Source organism: Chrysemys picta, chromosome 6 (genome assembly GCF_011386835.1).
Source record: "Chrysemys picta bellii isolate R12L10 chromosome 6, ASM1138683v2, whole genome shotgun sequence".
In the NCBI taxonomy this organism is placed as follows: domain Eukaryota; kingdom Metazoa; phylum Chordata; order Testudines; family Emydidae; genus Chrysemys; species Chrysemys picta.
This window is the reverse complement of record NC_088796.1, coordinates 109,419,931-109,437,064: the sequence shown is the minus strand read 5'-3', so window position 1 is coordinate 109,437,064 and position 17,134 is coordinate 109,419,931. Positions and strand designations below refer to the sequence as shown.

Below are 17,134 nucleotides of genomic sequence, written 5' to 3'. Positions count from 1 at the left end.
ACATTAGGCAAAACTTAGAAAGAATAACCATAGTTATCAGCATGCCTGTTAGTGCATACAGTCCTGGAACCTTCAAATGTACATTTTCTGCAGGAAGAGCATAAAAGGAAATAAATTTTATGGAATTCACACTGTGGAGCAGGAAATGACCAGGCAGGAATTTTAAGGCTCCAGACTATATCGGAGGCATGCCATGCATGGAAAATCATTAGTATGCCTAGTGGTGCACCTAGAAGCTATACTGATATCATCATAGGGCTGTCTCTTCAGACATTCTGAAGATGTTCTGCTTCTTCTCCTAAGGCTATGCAAAAGCCAATAATAATCCAAAAGCAATTCTTCTAAGCCTATCTATTATAAATATTTATCTTAAGCACTGTCCTGCTGTTGTGTTACTGAGACTCTTGCTCTCTATTGCTGTCTTACTGGCTTATCTGGCTGTGTCTGCTCAGCAGATACAAGGAGCAGAATAAAGCAAGCAAGGAGAGACACCTACTTGACTGCATGGTTCTCGCTGAGATTTCTGCAGTTGAAGCACCCAGGCCTTGTGGAGAGCGGGCAGCCAGACGGAAGTAGTACAAGCTGTTTGGCTTCAGGCTTTGCAGGCGGTAAGATGTAGTTGGCTCAATAGAAACACGTTGCTAAAGATAAGCAATAAGAGAACTGGACGTATTGATAAATATCCAAAGATACTTATTCAGAATGTTGTCTAAGGAGAAAAGCCCCCCTGAGACACTGATAACAACAGCATCAATCGGATTAATTTGTTTAAAACTTCTTTTAAAAATGTGAACGTAGCATTTTAAACAAAGTAATCTTAGCCAAACAATGAAAGGAAAGGAAAGTGAATCTATTACCTACAATAAATAAATAATGAAGAATGGAATTTTAAAATAAGCAGTTCAATGTATCAAGCTGGGCTAGGGAGAAATTCTGTTTGATAGTTTAAAAGGGATTAAATAATTATGTTCAAAATTTAAAAGAATATTTGGACACTGACAGATGACTAGAGCCTCATCTACTTATCTACATATACTTATCGCTCCAGTGAAATTGGACTTTTATGGGATGGGTGATCTTGGAGTTAAGGCTAGCCTATTGTTAGATTTGCATTCAAAATCTTAAGACGCAAATTCTTCTAAAGGTATAAATATTATCAAGGACCTATGATCAGGACATAGTACAAGTTTAGGTAGGGGCATATATTTCATATGGAATTAAAAGATAGATCTGGGAACTCTCCTCTTAGCAGTCTTTTTTAGCTGCTGAGCATGTGCTTACATGTCTTCAGTACACGTAAAGAACTTCTATAAACCTAAACTCAGTGAAGTAGCAGTAACCAGCTTTTGCTGTATTCCCAAAAGAGCAATAAGATAGTGACGCAGGAGGACACTGACATATCTAGCACGCTCCCGCTGTCTCCTGAGCCTACCACTCTCATTCTTTGCACTGGAAATCAACTTTATAAAATGGAACAGAAAAAATAAGAAGAGACTTGTTTTTTGAAAAAGATTGACTTAGTGCAGCCAAAGAAACATTTAAAATGCTAATTGTTTATAAAGAGCAAACAACATCATCTAAAATAGGTATCTTGTGATTAGAAAAATGTATTTTCTTCACTGAAAAATACCAATTACCATGTTTTAAAAGAGTCTCATTTATTGACTAACAGAAACAACTATTCATTATGGGTGAAATCCTGGCCCATTGACTGCAGTGGGGCTGGGATTTCTTCCTATGGGTCATTCCTAAGAACTGGGCAAAGTCTGTGAACTCCATGCCCTGGAGGCTGTAAAGGGTTGGACAGCCTGAACTAGCATTACCCCTTTGGAACTGGGAACAACCTCCATGCCTGCCTTTCCATGAACACCCGTAAAGCTTCCCTTGGCCAGTAGCCACAGAGCCTTGCTGGTAACCGTGCTCAGAATCTGCCATCAAGCTGGTTGCTCTGTTTAACAAACCATATCATGTCAACATTCTCATATACTAGGAAAGCAGCTAAGCTTGTACTTCTCAATCATTGCAGCCTTTCATGTCTTATTCCATTAAAGAAATACAAAAGGTGAGTACATTTTCATTTACCTCTTCACCCTGGTCCCCATCTTTGTAAACCAGTTCATAGCTGGAAATGGTGTCAGAGCGGGGAGGGGTCCAAGAAAGTAATATGCTTGTTTCAGATTCAGGTTCTGCTTTGAAGTTCAGCGGTTGCCCTGGGACTAAAGGGGAAAGTTATACAGTGTTACCACCTATTTATTTCTCTTGTTCAATACTTATTATTCAAATATTTTCAGTTATCATTGTAGTACTTGGCACAATACTGTCTTTTGTTTTAATTTATGAACTTAAACACATAATTGATGCAGCTGTACTAAGCAATAGGTACAAAGCAAAAAAAGTATGTTGTAATATAATATTACCAACTTACATTTTATCCTAAATTATTTCAAAGTTCCTCAGAAACAATACACAAAGAAACGATATACAAACCACAGAAATGCTGTCATCCTACAAGTGGACTATTGACACCTGTTTAATAGCTTACAGCAGTGGCTCTCAACCTTTCCGTATCACTGTACCCCTTTTAGGAGTCTAATTTGTCTTGCTTACTCCCAAATTTCACCTCACTTCAAAACTACTTGCTTACAAAATCACACATAAAAATACAAAAATATCGCAGCACACGATTACTGAAAAATTGCTTACTTTCTCATTTTTACCATATAATTATAAAATAAATCAATTGGAATATAAATATTATATTTACATTTCAGTGTATAGTATATAGAAGAGTACAAACAAGTCATTGTCTGCATGACATTTTAGTTTGTACTGACTTCACTAGTGCTTTTTATGTAGCCTGTTGTAAAACTGGGCAAATATCTAGATAAGTAGTTGTACCCCCTGGAAGACCTCTGTGTAACCCCAGGGGTATGTGTGTCCTGGTTGAGAACCACAGGTTAACAGTAATACTACACAAAAATTTTAGGACTGGAACTAAAGAATATCATACCAACTGAAACAGCTTATGTGAATTGTGGCAAAAAAAATTATGTATGAAATAAAGTACCGATAAGTTATATACAAGATGGGGAAAAAATCTTCCAAAAAAGAGCTAAAGCCATTACAGATAATTCCAAATGAAAAACAAGTTTGCTAAACTAGCAAGCAATTAAGATATTAAGCATATCCTTCTCTTTAAGAAGGAGCTTACACACTGAAAAGCTGACTTTTGCTATATTATTACTCTTCAAAAATGGCATCCTGAGGCGCCATGTTTCTTTTCTTGCCGATTAACATCTTTATCAATTTATCTCCGTTTTCTAATAATTAAATGATTTTTCTAACTGCCAGCCCTCAAAATGCAACTTTGAATCTGATAGATGGGGTAGGGGGGAGGAGGCATTTTCTGGCTCATGTGTCATTTGTCATAAGGTTTATTCAGGCCAAAATCTACCCTCAGTTACACATGTGCATCTCCACTGAAGACTATGTAAAGTGTAAATGAGGGCAGAATTTGTCTTTTCAGTTAGAACGTAGGCAATGACTTCGGCACCCAAGTTTGAAAATGATTGGTTATGATTTCTATTGCAAATGCATGAATCACAACAGAATCCAAGCTCGCTCTTCCATAGTGGTGCTGGCTTTGCAGGAATAAAAAGCAGTACACACTTCTTTGGTCAGAAAAATAATTAGTTATTATTCTCAATACATACAGGGAGCAGCTGTGGTAAGTAAGGTCATCATCATAATAACAACAACACAGATAATAATTTTTGCATAATCATTTTTTAAGAGTAGAACCGCATTCTAAATAAAAGTACTTTTCTTTTGTACAGCCCACAGAAAAGGAGGAACTAGCCCATCAGGAGTAAAAATAAAATGTACATGTTTGTAAAACTTAGGCTCTGCAGATTTTTAGTATCCCCGATAATGTCTCAGCTAACCTGGTGGCTGAACTTTGTGACTTTGTCCTCACCCACAACTATTTCACGTTTGGGGACAATATATACCTTCAAGTCAGCGGCACTGCTATGGGTACCCGCATGGCCCCACAGTATGCCAACATTTTTATGGCTGACTTAGAACAACGCTTCCTTAGCTCTCGTCCCCTAACGCCCCTACTCTACTTGCGCTACATTGATGACATCTTCATCATCTGGACCCATGGAAAAGAAGCCCTTGAGGAATTCCACCATGATTTCAATAATTTCCATCCCACCATCAACCTCAGCCTAGATCAATCCACACAAGCGGTCCATTTCCTGGACACTACTGTGCTAATAAGCGATAGTCACATAAATACCACCCTATACCGGAAACCTACTGACCGTTACACTTACCTACATGCCTCCAGCTTCCATCCAGGACACACCACACGATCCATTGTCTACAGCCAAGCTCTAAGATATAACCGTATTTGCTCCAATCCCTCAGATAGAGACAAGCACCTACAAGATCTCTATCAAGCATTCTTAAAACTACAATACCCACCTGCTGAAGTGAGAAAACAGATTGACAGAGCCAGACGAGTACCCAGAAGTCACCTCCTACAAGACAGGCCCAACAAAGAAAATAACAGAACACCACTAGCTGTCACCTTCAGCCCCCAACTAAAACCTCTCCAGCGCATCGTCAGAGATCTACAACCTATCCTGAAAGATGATCCTTTACTCTCACAGATCTTGGGAGACAGACCTTGCTTACAGACAACCCCCCAACCTAAAGCAAATACTCACCAGCAACCACACATCACTGAACAAAAACACTGACCCAGGAACCTATCCTTGTAACAAAGCCCGATGCCAACTCTGTCCACATATCTATTCAAGTGACATCATCATAGGGCCTAATCACATCAGCCATACCATCAGGGGCTCGTTCACCTGCACATCTACCAATGTGATATATGCCATCATGTGCCAGCAATGCCCCTCTGCCATGTACATTGGCCAAACCGGACAGTCTCTACGCAAAAGAATTAATGGACAAAAATCTGACATCAGGAATCATAATACTCAAAAACCAGTGGGAGAACACTTTAACCTGTCTGGCCATTCAATGACAGACCTGCGGGTGGCTATCTTACAACAGAAAAACTTCAAAAACAGACTCCAACGAGAGACTGCTGAGCTGGAATTGATATGCAAACTAGATACAATCAACTCAGGATTGAATAAGGACTGGGAATGGCTGAGCCATTACAAACATTGAATCTATCTCCCCTTGTAAGTATTCTCACACTTCTTATCAAACTGTCTGTACTGGGCTAGCTTGATTATCACTTCAAAAAAAAATTTCTCTTACTTAATTGGCCTCTCAGAGTTGGTAAGACAACTCCCACCTGTTCATGCTCTCTGTATGTGTGTATATATATCTCCTCAATATATGTTTCACTCTATATGCATCGAAGAAGTGGGCTGTAGCCCACGAAAGCTTATGCTCTAATAAATTTGTTAGTCTCTAAGGTGCCACAAGTACTCCTGTTCTTTTTGCGGATACAGACTAACACGGCTGCTACTCTGAAACCTGTCATCGGAGCTATGGAGTTCAGAAAGCCATTTGGACTTATGATAACCTGTTGGATATGATAGCTAGGATTTGACTTCTAAGTTTTAAAATAAGTAGATTGACAGCTACCAGGAGATGTAAATTTGCCTGTATAGACTTTTAATAGCTTGTAATTGCCTACCATTAGTCCCCTCTGAAATAAACAGGACAAAATAGAAAGACAAGATGGGATAGGAGAAAAAAAATCTTCTCTCCCACGCTGAAGAAATGTGTCAGAGTGAATAGTAATCCAATGTAACTATATATCTTCAGAGAACAAGACTAAAAGCAGAGTAATTAACTTTTTCTTGAAAAGATACCTGGTGTAATAAACGACCACTCGGTGGATATTACAAAGCTCCAAGGACGTCTTTGAAAAATACCGATATAAGAAGTACAAAGGGAAATCATAGCAAATTATGACAAATCATTGTAAGTACGTAAGGAGCAATAGAATCATTTTAATGGGAAATACAAATTTGAATCAAGGTGCTGGGGGAACTGGACTATTCATGACTTGGAAACAGGTTCTGTAATACCACTAGGTCTAACTTGCATTACTGTCATGATGGTGAGTTCAAGTCATATTGTTGTATAAATGTATGCACAGAGCTCCATGTGGCTGCCTTACAACTCTCTTGGATAGGAACCAACTGGAGGCTGGTGATTGTTGCAATTTGCCTCCTACTAAATATGGCTTAAAGTGACTTTGGAGTTGTACTGTCGGCCTGCCAAAGCATAATGATGAGCCATGGAGTTCAGAAAGCCATTGGGACATATTTCTTTTTGACATGGATTTGTCCCATGTGTAATTGTATCAAATGAAGCAAAAAGACAGGTGGACACTCATCGGGACTTTGCCTGCTCTAGAAAACAAAAATGTATGACACAGTACTATCAGACTATGGAAAAGTGCTTCACTTGGATGAGCATGAATACTGGGAAGAATATTGGCAGAGTAACTGAGCAATTATGGTGTAATTCCAATGCACATTTGGCTGGAATCTAGGGAGAGTCAGTAACATCACCTTGTCCTTGTGGGACTTTATGTAAAATAGATTAGAGTCCCTAAAGCCTTATGATGACTTACCATGTGAGCTGCAATTGCTGCCACAAAAAATAAAATTAATTATGTTAGAAATTCCACCTCACAGTTATGGTGCGGTTCAAAAGGAGATCTCGTCAGTTTTTTGAGACCAACATAGCTATCTCATGATATGAGGGTTGTCTAATGGAAGATTTTAGAAGAAATAAGCCCATCAAAAATCTGAACCATACAGATTAACTTCCTTTCTCCAAAAGCATGAAAGGCCAAAACAACTCTATAAGAGATGCTGTCTATAATCTAACTGACAGCTGCAGAAAGTAATCAAGCAGTTTTTGCACAGGACAAATCAAGTAATCCACTTGGGTCCTGAATTTTCTCCACTTCAATCTGCACAATTTCCTTGTAGTCTCCTATGAAGCTAGGAAAACTAAATACTGTAGAACAAGGAAGCCATGCCAACTGGTAAAACAGCCCTAGGATGGGATGGAGAAAGGTTTCTTGGTTCTCAATGATTATATGTTGTGAGACACTCATCTCCAACATCTCTCTCCTCAAGGATTTCTCCTTGATGTCCTTGTTTACCATCTTAAAGCTGGGATTCGCTTAAAATGTAATGGGACGCCATTCAGGCAGTGAACCTTAACGCCACCAGTTTTATTAGTTTGTGGCAGATATTTTCAATTTGTACTCAGGCAATGTCTGAAATTGTTTTTTTGGGGGGGGGGGAAGGGAGCAGGAAGGGTTGGCTTCTAGACAACTCCACAACAAAACAAAGGGAGCTACAACAAACAAAATACTAAACCAAAACCAGTACAATACTGCTAGTAATATTTGTAGGAATGAATCAAAGCCTCAAGATGTTGCATAAGCACAGCCCAAGTTGAGTACAAATTAAAAAAATACAAACTAAGGGTACGTCTATACTTACCTCCGTGTTCGGCGGTAAGCAATCGATCTTCTGGGATCGATTTATCGCGTCTTGTGTAGACGCGATAAATCGATCCCGGAAGTGCTCGCCGTCAACACCGGTACTCCTGCTCCGCGAGAGGAGTACGCGGAGTCGACAGGGGAGCCTGCCTGCCGTGTGTGGACCCGCGGTAAGTACCTTGTAGTTCGAACTAAGATACTTCGACTTCAGCTACGTTATTCACGTAGCTGAAGTTGCGTATCTTAGTTCGAACTGGGGGGTTAGTGTGGACCAGCCCTAACTTTTTCACCCATTTCAGGCATTTCACTGTAACCCATACATGGCACTTCTTTAGCCCAGAAAAAATGGTGCTCAGCAGTAGCAATGCAAACAGGAACCAAGCTGCATATGCAGATATCTGCAGCTTCTGATCTACTCCACAGATGAAAAAGCAACGAAAGAGAGGCAGTTACAGGCTGTGGAAACTGTGCCGGTTGCCTTGCTCTTGCTACTGGGGCGTGTTCTACAACATAGAACTATAGGTTAAACCAAATCCAACTTGTCACATTGCATGATCATCGCACAGAGTGGGAATTTTTTACAGCACAGGTATTTTTGGAGAACAAAACATTTCAATAGCATCTTTTATCCAATGATTTAAAAGTGCCCTACAAACCTTAATTATAATATATGAAGATATACCTATCTCATAGAACTGGAAGGGACCTTGAAAGGTCATCAAGTCCAGTCCCCTGCCTTCACTAGCAGGACCAATTTTTTTACCCCAGATTGCTAAATGGACCCCTCAAGGATTGAACTGACAACCCTGGGTTTAGGAGGCCAATGCTCAAACCACTGAGCTATCCCTCCACCCCCAAGAATTAAGATTCGTAACTTCACTGTGAAGTGTGTATATTCTTATTCTCATTTTATATAGAGGAAATAGACACAGAGATGTTAGGCAACTTACACAAGATTACACAGTGATTCATTGACAAAGCAGTTTATAGAATCAAAAATTAACTGATTTCCAGATCCATCCTCTAACCTCTATATCAGGGGTGGGCAAACTTTTTGGCCCGAGGGCCACATCTGGGAATAGAAATTGTATGTCGGGCCATGAATGCTCACAAAATTGGGGTTAGGGTGCAGAAGGGGGTGAGGCCTCTGGTTGGGGGTGTGGGCTCTGGGGTGGGGCCAAAAAATGAGAAGTTCAGGATGTGGGAGAGGGCTCCGGACTGGGGCAGGGGAGTAGGATGCGGGGTCGGGGGATGAGGGCTCCGGCTGGGGGTGTGGGCTGTGGGTTGGGGATGAGGGATTTGGGGTGCAGGAGGGTGCTCTGGGCTGGGATCGAGAGGTTCGGAGGATGGGAGAGGGATCAGGGCTAGGGCAGGGGGTTGGGGTGCGGGGAGAGGCTCAGGGGTGCAGGCTCCAGGCGGCATTTACCTCAAGTGGTTCCCAGAAGCAGCAGCATGTCCCTTCTCCAGCTCCTACACGGAGGTGCGGCCAGGTGGCTCTGAATGCTGCGCCATCCGCAGGCACTGCCCCTGCAGCACCCATTGGCTGAGGTTCCCAGCCAATGGAAGCTGAAGGGGCAGCACTTGGAGCAGGGGTAGTGTGCAGAGCGGAGCCCCCTGGCTACTCCTATGCTTACATGCCGCTGCTTCTGGGAGCTGTGTGGAGCGGCCCCCAACCCTGCTGCCCAGCTGGACTGCTGGAGAGGGGCAAGCCCCAGACCAACCTCCCCAGCGCGAGCTCGGGGGCCGTAGTTTGCCCACCCCTGCTCTAGATCGTGGTTCCTATCATGGTCCTTTGTACATGTCCAGAAGCAAACATAGAAAGCAGTGTGATTCTTAGAGAAGTAGCTTAGGAGTTAGAAGTTCTGGAAATGGGCATGGGGGAGTTAACAGGAGAAGTTACAAGCTGAGTGGAGTTGGAAAGGGCCAAGATTTTGTGTTTGCTGAGAATCTCATAAAGTTGTTCCTAATAAGCCTTTACAGTTTAGGAATAAAGAGCCCACATTTTTTTCTTTTTTTGTCACTTGATATTCATTTTTGTTAAAATACCACATTCTCTCTACACAGTACACAAGGTCATTAAAAGTAAACTGAGATAGTTTATTAATCCTGTGTCTGTGTCTACTCTCTCAGAAGTAACTTATGTAAATAAGCCTGGAGGTTTCTGACTCCTTAGCATTCTACAGTTTTAAACCTAGAGTGATAATATTGAAGAATAATTAACTAATTAAAAAGTGTAAATGTGCCGTACATTTTGTCAAAAATCTCAAAACCTGTAAATCGGCTGCTGTAGAAGTTAATGAACAACTAACAATGCTAAAGTGCAATAAAAATACGATGGTACTAACTCAAAAATATATTAAACAGTTACTTGTAGGAAAATAGTCTGAATGATTGAAAAAATCAGGAGAGCTATTCTTGGGAGTGTTTATGGTATATGGTCAGTTTAATTCTATTGATGTATTTCACACTGCCCTCTCCCGTACTCAACTTAGAAGGTCCACAGTAATGTATGCTTCCCATTTCCAGCATTCTTTATAGTACTTTACATTACAGGGCTCAAAATCCCTATTAATTCAGTGTCTCAGGGCAGATATATTTTTTGAGGTCACTTTTTTTTCTTAACACATACCTGCTCAGTGGGTCACTTAACTCAGTTATTCAGGCAGAAAGAAGGAGAAAAAGGGAAGAGAATATCAAGGAAGGAAGTGGGGATGCAAATAAACCATGCCTGCAAAGAATGAATTGAGCAGGAGGCTAGAAAAATAACATAAAAGGAATGAGAGGACAGAGATAACACAAGAAGAGAGCGAAGAAAACAAGAAGAGAATGCTGCCATGGCTTGTAAAACAAAAGTACACATTTTCAGTTTAAAATAAAACAAACAAACAAACAAAAACAGCCTAGAAGAACAAACAAAAGCAAAACAGAAGGGGAAAAAAGAGTAGATTAAAAGGAGGAGAGGAAACACTGAGGAAGGGAAGTGGAGGGACAGAACAGGAGAAGGAAGCTGGAAAAATGGAACAGAAGAAGCGATAATATTGTGGCCGGCATGCAAAAACTCGTATAAAGGCCAGGAAATACAGGAGTTTCAGCTCAGAGAATTTCCTGGATTGCTGCCTTGTGTGTAGGGAAGAGTTTTACACTGCTCCCATCATTGTAGTATCTGACTGCAGGGGTCTGAGAGTGTGGCCCTCTTCACGTAGAAATACCTTGATATCAGCAGGGTTATTCCTGCAGATATTGAGATATGTAAAGAAAGCTGGGGTTATCTGAATGGAGATCTTCTGCATTAGGTCCTCTTTCCCACAAGGCAGCATGGCTCCCTCATCAGCACTATAGTACTCAGCAATTCCATTGCCAATTTTAGGAAAGATAGCCACTTTCTTTGGCACTATTCTGCACTGCACCTCCTTGGTGCTCAGCTGCACCTACCCCTCACTCTTTTCCCTGTCCCAAGCCTTGTGGAGATCCAACTATACAGTCATGACATAGACAGGCTTCCATGAGCTCCCAGACAGGCTGCTGCAGGACTATCGCTTTCTCTTGTTTGGCATTTCCGGGGCATTTAGCACTGTTTTCTACTTCTTCCATGTCTGACACTCCACAGAATTATAGGGCCTTAGGTGAGCGAAATGCATTGGTTTTAGACTTCATTTTCATTTACAAATTTTTTTAACATGGGGGCATGTTACACAGAGGAAGGAGGGAAGTGATGATGCCAAAATGACTGATTGAACTGGTGTCAAATTACTGCTGATGGTTATGCAAGAAACTAATTTTAACAGGACACTTTATTACTATTACATTTTTGTATGTGTTTGATGTTCATGAAAGGTGTCAGACTGACAGCCTCAGAGTCTACTACTAAGCTACAGTATAGAATTGTAAGAATAATTTGTTTAAAAATTGCATGTTTTTCTCTGCATTTCAACCCTTCTATTAGAAACAGAACCAAAAAAAAAAATCCAACTCATTAGCTTTACAATAAGGTTTGTTGAACGTGTAATATAATATTTTCCCTTTTACATTTATTTTAAAGATAGATATCTGATCTTCCTATAATTGTTCCTTTCCATGCATTCAAATGCTTTCTTAACTATAATGTTCCGTGGTGACTGTACATACACTTTAACTTTCATGTTAAGTAACATCCTTAGCTTAGAGTTAACAATGTGTTTTATACAGTAATTTTTTTTTTTAAATCTAGGAGTTTCCCATAGTTATCTATGCCTCCTGGAATTCCCTGTCCCGTGGAGTCTCTGGTTCTCCCTGTAATGCTCCCAATCCCTACATAGTGGTTCTTCCTGGTCTGGGAAGCTAATAAAAGCAAGATCCTTTGTTCCTCCTCAGTAACTTTCCTCTCTCTGCAGAGTTTAGGAACACCCCTGGCCCTGACACCCGTCGGAAGATTTTTTTATGAGGTGTGCAAGATGAAGGATGCACCTGGAGTCTGCTCTGGCATGTGGACGAGGGGCTGGTTTGAGAAAATTAAAAAAGTGAGGGTTGTGTTTCAGGGAAAATGTAACTAGCGAGTTCTGTAGTGAATTAGCTGTGAATGGGGACCAGGCACGAGAGACATAGTTTACTGATGGGGCAACATAAATTAGGAGAGCACATCACAATTCAGTATATATGAATTTGTCCATGCTGAAGTCCAGCATTTGCAGGAGTCAAATCATTTAGAGAACATACATGGCTTGATCCTCCAGTCATTGATGTCAGGGGCAAAGCTCCCACTGATGTTAATGATGCAGGATCAGGGTCTTTCTACACAAACCTATTGGCATCTGCTCTAACATTTTCTATGTTGGCTTTTAATAGCTAAATTTTTTTAAAATGTTGGCTATTCATGGTGAAAATGTTATCCATTTGTGTCAATGGCAGAAATATCATAATAGTGATGAAGAATTATAATTATTTTTGTTTTATTTTTTTTATATTAACCTCTGCATGTTAAATGTACAAGTGTTAAAAACAAGGCAATTGTAAGTTACAGGGATATAAAAAAAGCATGTTAGATACCAGTCCTTATTCTTCAAAAGGGAATTATTTTAAAACTCCTTCAAACTCTTCCAAAGTGTTTACTTGTAACTTTCCACAAATATACAACTGCTCTCTAACAGCGGTGTGTTAAATTTGATTATGGCAAATATTTGCTTTAGTCAATGACAAACAGACTGAAACCCCAACTTTGAAAACTAAATGCAACCTTAACTATGGAGTTGCGTCTGACAACTTCATAATGTAAGATCAAGAGGCTTTTCCAAGATTTATGGTGAAAGAACAGAACAACCATAAGAAATCAGGATGTCATCTGCCTGGATTTACTGTAGTTAAAGAAATGCAAGGAAAACAATACCCAAGAACACAGATTTAAGCTACTCTTTTAAATAATTTGCAGCTTATTATACAACAAAGACAATACTTTCAACTGCTCACAGTTTAGAAAAAATAGTTATCCTTAGACAAAAAAGAATGAAATGTAGACTGCCATTCCATCCTAGCAGTCAAAAATCCCCTTTTCTGGACAAGTCACTCCTTAAAATATATATTTGAGCCACTGCTTTGAATGGTAAGTGACTTTCTAAGACATGATAGTCCCTCAGTTAGAGAGCTACAATATTTTACCCTGACCCCACTTATGTGAAACTGAACCACAGCCCACAATAAAAACAACTTGGGAGAGTTCTAATACATGCCATGGAAAAATCATCTTTTTGATGAAGAAAGAAAAAAGAAAGAAAAACCAAATATTTGTGGCCAACATCTTAATTGAATTGTTTTGTTTGGGATTAGTTAGATATTTAACCATGTCTGCTTGAGCTGCCGCAGTGGCTCTTGGGAATTGTAGTTTGCATGCCTTGTGCCATGCCATTATCCGCAGTGAGCTGGGATCCCTGGTTGGACTCTTACATGAGGCCCATAATCTCCCCTCTTGTTGAACCACTGAGATGCACCATAAAAGTCCCATAGCGTGGTGCACCATGGGAGATGTAGTTTGGGCATTGAGTCTAGCCCATAAAAAATATTGTGGGCATGAGGTACCCGAACTACTACTCCTATGATGCACCGTGGCAGCTCAGGGGGACATATTTTAATGAGAACCAAGCTGAACTTAACATTTAGATTATGGTTCCAAATCTAAACCGTTGTGTTTTTCAGGGTGTTCAGGTTTTTCATAAAAAGGTAAAGTTTTCAATGGAAGCAGAAAAAATCATTTATTACAAAACCAAATTTTTAATTGAAAAAGTTTCAATTAAATTTTTGACCAGATCTACTCAGATGACCTATAAAGTGAGAAGTAAAAATCAAGATACCTGTTTCTTTAGCACCATTTTGTCATATTCAACTTGAATATTTATTATGCTGGTGCTGAAAATAAAACCCTTCTAAATGTGTTTATTTTCAAAATCCTCAGAACATTTTCCTGCCTCCCAATGATCACAATGCACATAATAGGAAAAGGCTTTGAAGGAAACCAAGCTATCATAATATTGAATGGCACTGCTGTCAATCAAACTCTAGGACACAAATGCTGGTCCCAGTGAAGTCAATTGGAGTTTTGTCTTTGACTTCCATGGGAGCATGATTTGGTCCATCAAGTGATAGATTACACAACTGAAATAATTATTCATGTGTTTTTAAGTTCTATACAGAGAAAAACAAACAAAAAAACAACCCCAAACCAACCATCATTCCAGGTCCTGCTTCTTATGGCATTCTCTCTCTGTGTGTATATTTTTATATATACACACACGTACACACGAGAGAGAGAGAGAGAGAGAGAGAGAGAGAGAGAGAGATTCAAACCACAAAATCCAGATCCTAATTTGAATACTCCAGTTTTTAGAGGAGGGAGGATATGTATCTGAAGTTTTCATTAATCTCATTACAAAGATGGACCATTCACTAAATTTGGATCCAGATCAAGGTTCAGATTTAAAGCTTTCCTAAAGTTTGGCACTGCTATAAGCTGGAGTGCACTGGCGTTGGAACAATTTGTATAGTGGGGGTTCCCAAAGCCATTGAACAAAACTGTAAACCCTTTATATGATGGGAAATATTTCAAGTTAGGAGGTGCTGCCATACCCCAGCATCCCTACTTGCAGCACCCCCCCTGGAATGCTGTACTAGATCCAACTTCCCTACCCCTATCCTGTTGATTGAAAATGTTCACATGCTTCTATGCATTTTCCATCAGGCTCATGCTTTGAAAAGCCTCTCCTCTCTCAAAACTGTTGTTTTTATGAGACAGTGTAAAAATAAAATGTCAGGTCAAGTCAGTTCCCAAAGTGAAAACACTGGCATTGAGAATCACTCCAATAGCATCATCATTATCAGGACTTCTTCATGTTACAGCAGCAAGAAGAAACAGCACAGGAGGGCATGTTAAGTGATCCAGTTTTAACAACACCAGGATGCCAGAAATGTTTAAATACATGGAGAACTCCTCAGGTGACTATGCTTAGTAACATAACTTGGGTCATTCCAACTGGACCACAGCAGGAAATAGTTGCTCCGTTGAAGTTAATGACAAACTCCTACTGACCTCAAACAGAGCAGAACCAGGCCCTTACTGAACAAAATGGATGAACAGCTTGTTGTGTCTCCATCTAATACAATCTATCACACTAAGATCTAGAAAGGAGAGAGCAATATGGCAATCTAAAGACAAGCCTCTGAAAAATGTTACAAATATATCAAAAGCCAAAATTAGTATTCACTATCTAAATATACATACAAATATCAATCATCAATCAATCAGAAATGCTAATGAATAAACTTCTAATTTTAAATAATTTTAAAAACTGAACACACATTTCCCCAGTACACAGTACTTGCAGAAATTCCAAGACAACGGATCAAATTCTGTTCTCCATTACACACATGTAACTCCACAGAAGTCAATGGATTTGCATGCAGGTAAACAATGGCAGAGTTTGATCCAATGCCTTGAGTTATATTTTGGAGACATGTTTTTCAAAAGTTGAGGGACCTTGAACTTCTACCACAAGAAACTTTGCTAGTGCTAAAAAATTCAACTGACTTACAAGTAGCATTCTATATTTCTAGGTGACCATTGAACTATGGCATATTTCACACATCTTGTTCTAGGACAGTAAACAGTAGGGAGTTTTTATTCCATAGAGCTACAATAAAATAATTACTGCAGTTTAGCACGACCAGCATTTGTGGCTTTTGATTTCATAAATATTCTTTGCATTCACTGAGCTTGCTAATGATTTGATAATAAAATTAACTCATAGACCTAAAGGTCCTGTACACAGACAAAACCTACCTGCAAATATAAAACAAAGAAATAGTAACCTTGTTTTACCTAGAACTGTGGTGCTTTCCGTTGATGAGTGGGGAAGGGAGGTTTATAAATCAGAAGTGTGAGGATGTGCTTCTGTGTGCATATACACAGTTTTAATGATTTTAAACATTTTCAACACACAGAGATATATGTATGTGTATACGTATGTGCGTGTATGTGCAGTATATACGTATTTTACATTTCCAAATCAATATTAACAAAAATGATCTAACATATGATGCCCCGTATACAATCTAAATTAAAATCAACTCCACAGAATATTCAAGGACAAGGCCACTAAAATGCCAGCTAATAACTGCTGGACAAACATAGTGTGGTACTTAGCATTAGAGGTCCTGTCATAGCCAAGCAGTGGCCACAACATTTAGCTTTCTCCACAGTCTCACTTAGAATACTGTTGCTATGGTAGAGTTGTTCAAGATTTATACATTGTTGAAAAAGGGAATGGAAAAGACAATTTCCTCCATTTTAATGACTGCAAGGGCTGTGGAACGGCCGAAAGATGGTTTGTGAATGATGCCTTTTAATGGGCAACATTTTGGAAACTTCAGACATCTCTTGGGAGTATTTATTTCCCAACATTCACTCACTCAAATACTGTCTGCCCAATTTCTACATGTATGTAATTTATTCCACCATATTGCAGTCTTACCTCCTGTCTGAGTGATGACTTGAATGTCAGTAGAGAGGGGTCCATCCCCGACAGAAGTAAAAGCAAGAACCTTCACAGAATATGTTTTCTGTGGTACTAAATTTCCAATAGTGGTGATATGGCTGTCAGCCACATTGTGTTTCATCCAGCTGTTGACATGTTGGGTGGGGTCCATGGTGTAATAAACTCTGTATCCTTGAATTTGGCCATTTGGTTCCTCGGGTTCTTCCCATTGTACCAAAATTGTAGTTGAGCTCAACATACGAGCCTGTACACTGCGAGGTGCACTAGATGGTGCTTGTTCTGAGGTCCTTGTTGACACTGGCTCACTGGGTGGGCCCCGTCCAATATTATTTACAGCAACTACCCTGAATTCATATTCTGAATATGGGCTTAGACCTGCAACACTGTAGCGTGTTGTAGCCACCCCATCAATTTCTTTATACAGTTCCTCAGAGTTTTTAGGTTTATGTTGGATTATGTAGTAAGAGACTGGCTCAGGGTTACCAGAATCCCAAGTCAACGTTATGCTTGTTGCTGTGCTTTCCGTCACCACAGGAGTTCCTGGAGGTTTGGGTAAGGCTAAAAATAATACCATAAAATTAAGTTAATAACCAGTACA

The 17,134-nt window shown here is 39.8% G+C and overlaps 1 protein-coding gene across 43 annotated transcripts in view; it reads right to left on the bottom strand.

Moving 5' to 3' along the window:
- PTPRD (protein tyrosine phosphatase receptor type D) overlaps positions 1–17,134 on the bottom strand; it is a 1,673,772-nt gene that overhangs the window by 161,425 nt on the left and 1,495,213 nt on the right. For all 43 annotated transcript variants that reach the window (XM_065549568.1, XM_065549595.1, XM_065549566.1 and 40 more), the window contains 3 exons: positions 16,513–17,094; positions 2,083–2,216; positions 497–641 (listed from right to left, as the gene is read on the bottom strand). In XM_065549568.1, coding sequence (XP_065405640.1) covers positions 497–641; positions 2,083–2,216; positions 16,513–17,094 — 861 coding nt within the window. The remainder of the gene's footprint in view (positions 1–496; positions 642–2,082; positions 2,217–16,512; positions 17,095–17,134) is intronic.